This window comes from Miniopterus schreibersii (genome assembly GCF_964146895.1).
Source record: "Miniopterus schreibersii genome assembly, chromosome: 11".
Taxonomy (NCBI): Eukaryota; Metazoa; Chordata; class Mammalia; order Chiroptera; family Miniopteridae; genus Miniopterus; species Miniopterus schreibersii.
Window position 1 is genome coordinate 52792150 of NC_138111.1, and position 9522 is coordinate 52801671.

At 47.8% G+C, this 9522-nt stretch overlaps 2 protein-coding genes across 2 annotated transcripts; both read left to right on the forward strand.

The window, feature by feature from the left end:
- Positions 1 to 1041: 1041 nt before the first annotated feature.
- On the forward strand, positions 1042 to 5130 carry LOC308563551 (spermatogenesis-associated protein 31D1-like; the record flags this gene model as incomplete). The annotated part of the gene is made up of 5 exons (XM_081150778.1): positions 1042 to 1224; positions 1984 to 2029; positions 2902 to 2968; positions 3436 to 4864; positions 5041 to 5130. The coding sequence occupies 5 exons, from the start codon at positions 1042 to 1044 to the stop codon at positions 5128 to 5130; spliced, it is 1815 nt and encodes a 604-aa protein (XP_081006904.1).
- A 361-nt stretch (positions 5131 to 5491) lies between these two features.
- Positions 5492 to 6420, forward strand: LOC308563552 (spermatogenesis-associated protein 31D1-like; the record flags this gene model as incomplete). The annotated part of the gene is given in 2 exon segments (XM_081150779.1): positions 5492 to 6383; positions 6386 to 6420. Coding segments are annotated over 2 exon segments (927 nt in total).
- Positions 6421 to 9522: the final 3102 nt, after the last annotated feature.

Here is a 9522-nt window from a genome sequence, read left to right on the forward strand (position 1 = left end):
TATGCCTACGACTAAGTAAATGGGTGTGCTGACGGCCACCCATTTGAGCCAGGTGCCTTTTGGGGATCCTGAAAACAGCTACACCCATGTGGCTCAGCCCAGGGACAGGGATCAGGAAGGGAGTGAGAGAGCACTGAGGACTGTCCCTAGAAAACTGAAAACCTGTAGAGTCCTAAAGTAATGACTTATCTCCAATGAGCCGCCTCAAATAGCAGCACATTATTTCAGTAGAGCTTTTGGAAAACACTCCTCCTTGGAGACAATATAACCAAGTGCAGTCTGAAATCTGGGACCGGACTTCTGTGTGGTGATATACCTCAACTGGGAAGATGTCATGGGGAAGTACGGGGCTCTCACTCTACCAAACACCACCTCGGCCACCTCGGCTGCCTGAAACAGGCTGGGAAGAACTTTATTACAAAACTTAGGGGTTGGATAGATGTAAAATATGTGAGATTTATTTCTGGGAGGGATGATAATTTAAACTTTATTCATTTATAACTTACTGAAAAAACTAAAGTTTGCTATTTAACATTCACAAAACTAAGGAAGTCTAAAAGAACTTTAAGTTCTGTACCTGCATTTGTGGAAGCTGGATTTGAGGACTCACAAGATCCTCAGTGTAAGTGTCTGGGTACAAGCAAAATCCCCAGGCAGTATTTCAGACTTGCAATGTAGTGGGCATGGTGAGACCGAAGTCAAGGTCTCTAAACATTAAAGGGGGACCCAGGTAAGATCTGGGTTACAGATGAAACAAGCAGAGCATTCATTAAGGTAAATATATGAGACGCTAAAAGGCAGATTGGAAAATAGGATAGCACAGTAGGGCAGAAGGGCCTAGAGGCCCAAGAGGGGTGGAGGGAATCTGTGGGCTGGTTGGGGGGACGGGCTGGTTGGGTGGACACACCCTCTTGGAGGGGCACCCTCCCCCACCCTCAGGAACCCTTTGTGACTGCACAGTGCCCTGTGATGCAGGCCTGGCAATAAAGGCAAGTGCACTCTCAGAGCCCAGTTGCCTCAAGCAGCTTTGCCACTGGGAAAATGGGACTCAGCCTGCTTGTGAACAGCCTCCCAGAGCTTCCTCTGAGCTTCAGCTTAGCATCTTTATATGGCAACCTCAGCCTCATTTACCTCGGTCTGCTGTGGTTGCTGCTTCTCTTCTTCATCTTCCTCCTGGGGATTCCCTCCACCCCAACCTTCCGGCGCCATGAGCACACGCACAGGGTAAGGAGCCCCGAGCGAGCCCCACCAGAGTTCTTCACTGTCCTTCCCGCTTCCATCCCCGCATTCCTACATGAGTTTGGTTGAGTCGGAGGGACACGGAAGATGGGACGTTTGACGAGAGAAAGGAACATCACTCTCCTGGGGGAAGAGACTGGCAGGGCTAGGGGTTCAGGGAGGACCCGGTTTCCATGTGAAGCTCACAGACCATCTGGGCGTGGTGGCAGGCTCCTGGCTCCACACACAGTGATTCCCTAGTTCTGGATCGAGTTATTTAGAGACTTTGGGGCCTCTGTAGGACATCGGCGTTAACCAGCACTTCATCATGGGGCATACTCCCCTGTCGGGCATCACTGGACCAAGCCTCTGTGTCGGGCTGGTCAGGAGAGCAGTGCTGAGCCTCGGGGAGCCTCCGAGAGCCTCTGAGCAGAGGCTGAAGCCTGGGCACCGCGCCAGGTTACAGGGCCATCAGAGGGACCCGAGATGTGGCTGCAGGTCTGACTCTGCGCCCTCGCCGAGCAGAGGGCCTCTGAGAGTGCCAAGTGTGGACCTCCCAGACAAAACCCTCCTTGAGCATTTCAAAAAGGAAAAATTAAAACATTTCAAAGGTTTAAAATTTGGTAAAAGGAAGGAACACAAAGTTCTACTAATTGAAATGAGTTTGGTTGGCTCAGAGAGACATTATTCTTAGATATTGAATGTCTGAGTTTCCCAAGGAGAGGAGAGAAATGAGCCCCAATCCCTCAATCTTTTTGTTCTCAGTGTCGGGTCAGAGACAAGAGGAGAAGGAAAGGTGGGACACAGGAAGGTAAGGTTCTGCCTGTACCACCCGAGCTCCCCAAGGGTGACCCTCTCTCTCCTTCCATGAGGAACCAGGTCCATGATCTCTGTCAGTTGGTAGATAAGCCCCTCTCAGGAAACAGAGTCCTCAGAGGAGAGGCTCATGGAAAGACAGTCAGAACCTGAGACACTTCTCAGATTCTCTGCTCTGCTGTCCCTGGGAACAAAGCAGTGACGGACCTGGGCAATGGGCATTGCCCAGTAGATGTCCAGAGTCCAGACTTCTGTCTCCTGACTTTGGGGAAGTTCTCTGGCTGCAGGTGATCCGATTCCTCTTTGTTGTAACCACTGACGTCCCTGCTGCACAGAGTGGTTCTCAACATCAAAGGGGGTAATGTGTATAAAAGCACTTTACTAATGAAGCCACACACATGGGACCTTACTAATATTATCATTGACCACTTGACCTCATCCACCAATTCCTGGGGCTTTCAGAGTCTAGCACCCCAAGGGTCTCCCACATGGGGACTCCCGGGTAATGCCTGTGTCTGCCTTCATTACATGTAACACTCTCCTGGTTTCCCAGGTTTGAGATATTACCACAGGGAAGAGCAGGAGAAAAGGAGGCTGATTTCTGTCCTGAAAAGGTGACTGGTCTTCCCCGCTTTTTCCTGATCTCTCTCTAGCATGCTCTATGCAATTCCAGGGATTCTGTGGAGCCTTCCACAGTCATGGGTGGGGGTTGACATAGGAACGGGAATGTGAGTGAATGCCTTGGGGTGAGTGTCACTGAGTACATGTGAAGTCATGGATGTGGAGCAGTGTGAAGGGGCAGCGGGCCAGTAGGTCCTTTCCTTGTTCTGGTCCTGGCTGCAGCTGTGTACCTCCTGTCTCCTGCAGCTCCCTGGGCCAGCATCATGATACCACCCACTTTCATCAACTTTTATGTCCAGACCCCTCCTGTGAGGTGGGTAATAATGCAACTGCTGAGATCAGTCGGTCACTATTCTCAGAGGACCTGGAAGATTCTACTCCCTCTGTGTCCCCTGTGGCTTCCACAGCTCCTGTGACTGAGCCACCATCCACTCAGTCCTCTGCCTTCACAGCAGTCACTCCAGGAGACCTAATACCACCTCCTCTGCCTGAGCCTTCCCCACCTCCGCCCTCCGTTCTCTCCCCTAACCCAATGACCCCCTTGGGTAATTTTCTGTCACCCTCACAGCCAGGTCAAACTCTGCCTCCAGAACCTTCTCCTCCCTCGGAATCCGAATTCCCAGTGAGCCATTCCCCACCCCAACCCAAAGACTTGTTGTCTTCAACCTTGACACAATGTGATTTCCATCAAGAGTTGCCTGCCCTACATTCTACAAAGACCTCTTTTGGAGGAGACTCTGCAGCCAAACTTATAGATCCTCGACACCTCTTATTTCTCAGCCCTGATGAGCATGACTCAGTACAGCAGTACTCAAATCCTAAGATCTTGGAGGACCTTTTAAAGCAAAAACTTATCCAGCTTTTCTGGGGTCTTCCATCTCTGCATAGTGAGTCCTTGCTCTCTGCTGTCCGTATCTCAGGTGACTATTCCTCAATCTTTATTTTCAATAGCATGTCAAATGCGTTCACAGGCCAAGAATTCCGAATACTTCCTTATCATCTGTCTCCATCTTTGCCTGAGGTCTACCCTCAACCCTTGTCTCAAACCCTGCCCCAATCCCAGCCCCTACCTCTCACTCGGATCCAACCCCAGGCCCACCTTCAACCCCCACACCCAATCCTTCCATCCAGTCCCATTTCCCAGATTAGGGCCTGTGGAGTATATTTCCACAGACCTAAGAATGAATCAGAACGTCTTACCTCATCTGAAATACAACACCTGGAATATAATGTGTTGCAGAAGAAACAAGAACGTTTGTGGGGTTTAACCTCTCTTTACCACAGGCCCTCTAAGGCCCATCTTGCAATCTCCATCAATCCTGTAGGGTTTCCTCTCAGCAGTGAACTTCGAGAGAAATTTGAGCATCACCTTAGAAAGAGGCTCACCCAACACCGGTGGGGCCTGCCCCGCAGGACCCGTGAGAGTCTGTCACTGATGAAGCCTCTGAGAGAATTCTCAGACATACCTGAGTCAAAGAGCAGTTGTGGCCTCTCATGGATCTCTGTGGATAAGGGCCAGAGTGGCAAAAATCCAAATGTTGGATTGAGCCAAGCAGGAAGCTTCTACGAGAGGGGCTCAGAAATGTTTCAGCTAGACCAGGATGGGGGGAAGGGTGCGGGACACAGCCAAGAGAATGATCCAAAAGTTCATCTGTCGAGTGACTCAGAGAGATCTTCAGATAAGGATGTGGGAAATGACTCTGACATGATGAGTCTGTCAGGAGAAAACTCAATAGTGTCAGGGCAGTCTGTAAGTCAGAGACAACTGGAAAAAGGCCTGAAAGCACATCTGAGCAAGAAGTTTGAGGAAATCAATGAGGGTCAGCTCCCTGGGACTGTGCATACTTCACGGCACACTACCAAGCAGACACTTCCTGTAAAATCCAACACCGAAATAAAACAGAGAAGCTTGCCACCATCAGTGGGTGGGGACTACTGTCTGGACACATCCGAGGAGCTTTCTTTCCTTAAGTCTGGTACACAGCAGATGCTGGAAGCCCACATTACCAAGTTTCGTGTAAGGATATTGAGGGGTCTTCCCACCAAAGTCCTTGAATCCATAGAAGTCCTCAGATTGAAAGATGCTTCATCCCATTCCTTGATGGATCCCAATTCTTCCTCCTCAACCAAACTGGCTTCTGAGGTGAACGCCAAATCTGGGGGCTTCATGCCCCTGAGAGGAAGCTCTAAATCCCTTCACAGGGACAAAGTGGGAAGAGAAAATTCAGTCACTGTCCTGAATCTTCCTCTCCCTGTCACCTCACTTGTGGGCAAGGAAAGACAGGGGACCCTGAGACAATCACCCGCTGATATCAAACACGGACTTTCAGAGGCAATTCAGAGAAATTTGAATTCCAAACCGACTCTTCTGCCTGTCACAAACAGCATCAGTGGCAAAACAAGTCAGGGACATTCTCTGACAGCCAACATTCACCCCCCAAAGCTGCCTGTAAGGCAAGCAGGGACTGGACATGAGCCAGAAACTAAGAGTGTAAATTCTAGCAACAGAGCAGAAATACAACAGGGCACAAATAGAGAGAAATCAGAACCTGCTTCCATGTCCAAAGTGTCCAGGGCGATAGTCAGGGCTGAGGAGTTCGATGCCCTTCAACCCGAAACTGGTGACGTCTTGACAACCAGAAAGCTGGGAATCTCCCAAAGGATAAATGTGAATGAAAGTGATGGAAACACTGCTGTGACCACTGAAAAACCACCATCAAAAATATCAGTTCTCCAAGATCCTAATTTATCAAACCTTAAAAAGCAAGTAATTACTGAGTTAAAGCTGAAGTTGGAGGAGAGGACACCTAGCCAGGCCCAAGGCCAACCCGCTGACATGTCCCATAACTCAGACAGCTTGACTTACAAAGCCTCCCTGACCCATGCTCAGGGTGTCTCCAGTGTGGACAAGGCAGCTTCCCAGGTGCTGCATGTCCACTTGGAGGACAGAGGAGTCAGTGTGGACCCACAGCAGGAACCTTGGCTTCCTAAGCACTTGTTAAGATCATGCCAGTGTAAGAATTGTCCACCAGGTGAAAAGAAAATGAATCCCAAAGGCTCCAAATCAGAAGAGTATGGTGCAGGAGATGCAGGGTTGAGAATTTTCCAACCTAGAAGGAAGAGATTTCCTTCTCAGGACACAACTTCAGAGAAGGGACGGTCTCCTCCTGATAGCCTTTTCCTAAGTCAAATGAAGAGCTTTTTTCAGTGGCTTCATCCTGAAATAAAGTGCAAAAAGCAAGAAAACCCTCAGGAAAAGGGCAGCCCCATATCATCTGTGCAGAGCAGAGGCCCAGTTAAAAGCAGAGCTGCCTTTCCTGCAACAATGCAAGTTCATAGAGTCATGTCAGACATTGGAAAGTTCCCAGAAAAGAAAATGGGGCGCTGGCCTGCAACAGTTACCACCTGCCCTAAAGAGCCCCTTCCTTCTGCAGAGAAGTTTGAGAAAACTCTACAGAAGGCACCAGTGCAGGCCCAAGCAGAGCCTGTCCAAGGGCATCCTTTCTGCTCCAGGGCTCCCTCCTATAAAGTGACAAATACTGAGTTGGGCCACCAAGCACCTGTCTTTGCTGCCCAGAGCTCTACAAGTAGTAGACATACCAGAAATGAGGGCAGACACCCCCAGAAAGTTGTGGCATTAAAGGACCAGCAATTATGTCAGAAGCACCCCCAATCTATGCCCTGCAAGGGGGCTATGCCTCATCCAAGCCCCATCTGCAGGCCTCAAGCTGCCCAGGGGCCTCCTGCCATTCTCACCACTGCTGAAGGCACTGTGTTGAGAGGTCAGTCTGCACGATTTAGACATGCGATGCTTCTCCAGAAGTTCTAGGGGAAAAATTTCCCACCCCCCAAAATGTCTTCCTTGTGGAGAATACTGACTTGCCTAATAAATGTTTCTCTAATAATAGTGATGCCTTTTCTGCTTCCAGTGTTGGGGATATGGGTCTGGGGAATCTCAGGGCTTGTGCTTAGGGAAAGAAAGGAGTTCGTTCAGCTCCTGATTGCTTCCTTTGGCTTCCAAAAGTGAGCAGCCCCCTGGAGCTCTTGTTGAGAAATAGATATCCTGTGCCCTCCCCCAAAGCCCACTTCCTCTCTGACAAAGTTTGAGGAGATGGGCTCTGCCTCCTACTGCATAGCTTAGCCTTGATGAACACGGATAGCAGCCCACACCTTCCCCCTCAGGGATGCCTCATACCCTTTAGGGCATAGGGAAGACAGACCTTCTACATCTGAAGACCAGGGTGGGTATATTTTTCAGAAAATATCACTGAAGAAAAGACAGTGGCTTAGTCATTATTAGAAGTCAGTGATCAGAGGGCCCCACAGGTGGGTGAACCCTGAGTGGGAGTGTTTGGGGGGATATTGCTGCAGTGGATCTTGGGCTGGCTGGGGTAAGGTCTAGGAACAGCATAGACATTGCTCAAAAATCTTTCTTGTGGGTCACGTTAATGTGTTGGGGAAGCATCCTTAACCTTGGCACTGAAGTATGCCTACTGGAAAGTCACCTTGGGGGAGTGGTTCCTGTCCCTGGGTATTTCTTCAGGGTGATGGATTGATGATACTTTTTATTTTTATTTATTTATTTTTTTGCTGAGCAAAAGCATCACTCAGCTACCAGTGGTAGAAATGTTAACCAGGCAGCCCCTTACCGCCCAGATAAAATAAAGCTGAAAGTAAGGAAAAGATGCCTTAGAGTGAGCAAGAAAGTAAGAACAAATGAGGAGGAGAGTGACCGTGCTGGTGGAACAAAGGTTTATGCCTCAGCAGCCCCACATTGGGACACTGTCTTGCTTCCAGCTTCTCAAACTGACCTAAGCTCCACCTGCTGAGGATCAGAGCACTGCACAGCATACTGACGCCTTACACCAAAAAGGCATGGGGCTGTTCCTTGAGCACTAAATATTGGCAAGAATGTCACCAAGCAGGGCATCCCTGTCTTTGGGAAAGGTGATCTTGGTGCCTTCCTTCCATCCATGCTTGATGGAAATACGTAGGATCTTGCCCTTAGTGTGTACAGTTCACCTACCAGGATGGAGATAGCAAAACCACCTTTGATACGGTTTTGGTGGAGCTGTAATAAATCTCCCAGAACACCTGCAGCTCATGAAGAACAGGTGAGTTCTAGACTATGCACCAGGGTTAGAGACACTTGAGGGCTCACCAAGGACCTCCATGGAATGCTTTTTCTTCTTTTTAGCCAAATCCACATACCCACCCTTACTATAGTCTGGAGGAGAGGCAAATCCAGTTGTACAGACTGAAACACAAAAAATGCTTTGAAGTCAATAATGATATTTTAAAATAAAAAAATTTAAAAAGCTCCACTACAATGGGCCCCTTCCAGTCCCCTTTGATCCTTCCTATCTGGTAAAGTTTCAGCTCTGTGTTTTTCCAGAGATGTCTTCCTATAAGTAACTAATCACTGTTGGGTTAAATCTCACAATTGATTCTACTGGTGCCCTGGAACTACCTGGAAATCATTCATTCATCCCACTAATAAAGACCCCGTGCTTACTAACGTGAACAAAACAAATGGAATTTAGGTCTCTGTTTCCTTAGTCCATTCTCTCTCCAAAGCTACTCAACTCTATTTAAAATTTCACTTTCCTCAAAGTGAGGCCATCTCTACTTGCTCAACAGATGTACTGGACCACTGTTCACAGAGGAGCTAAAAGCCATGAGATGGGAACTTTTCAACAAAACACTTTTAAAAGCATTCACATTTTTCCTTTCCTTTTCCTTCCTATTTTCCTATGAAATGGGTTTTCTTCTCAACCTCAAAGGAATGACACTCCCTGAAGTCACCTTACTGAGAGAGAGCTAAATTCCCGACTTGATGGCCTGACGCACCCTTGCCAGGCATTCCTTCACCCCCTCCCTCTCCTTATGAGGAATCCAACATCTTTTGTTTTTTTAAAGATGTTAACACAGAAATGTTTAAACATGCATAAGAGTAGATAGAACAACATATCTTCCCATGTACCCTCACCCCACTTTCACAATTACCCTTTGGCATGTGTAATACAGCCCAGGTTCACAGGGAAGTGGAACAGCCCCCGAAACATCTTGTCATCCATCTCTCAGGCATACGCTGTGTGCCCATGTCCCAGCTCTCGGACACTTATGCACCACAGATGTAAAGAGCATTGATCTTTAAAGGTTTTTACAGTCAGTTCTGCTCTGCCTTTTAAACAACCCCGAGGAGTCATTTGATGATTTCTTCTCTCAACTCCATAGAAGAGGGAATCTTACAGAGTAAACCCAGTGCACAGCAGCGCTGCTCCTAATCACACAGTAACTATGCTAACATGCTGAATGCACAGGAGTAGAACACTACAGAACTGGCATTGGTAAATGTTTTCAAGCATTTAGAAGAAATGTTTTTTCCTATTACCCATGAAAATGACTTAAACACAGTAGATCTGACACACTTGTTTTTCTTCCCAAAATGCCATTAAAAGTAAAAGATTAGAAAAAAATGCAAATCAAAATACTATGAGATAGCAACAGACACAAAAAATGGCTAGAATCAAAGTCAGATAAGTGTCACTGAGAATGTGGGGAAAGTGGGACCTTCATACATAGCTGGTGGGAATGAAAAATGGTGCAGCCACTTTGAAAAAGTCTGGCCCTTTCTCAAAATGTCAAACACAGAGTTACCATGTGACCCAGCAAGTCCACCTCTGAGTGAACACCCATGAGACCTGAAAACACGCCCGCACCAAAACTCGTCAGCAAATGTTCACAGCAGCAGAATCCAGTATTCATCACAGTCAAAAGGTGGGAACAACCCTAACGTCCATCCACTGATGAACGGAAAATAAAATATGGTATATCCGTGCCATGTAATATGTTTTGGCAATAAAA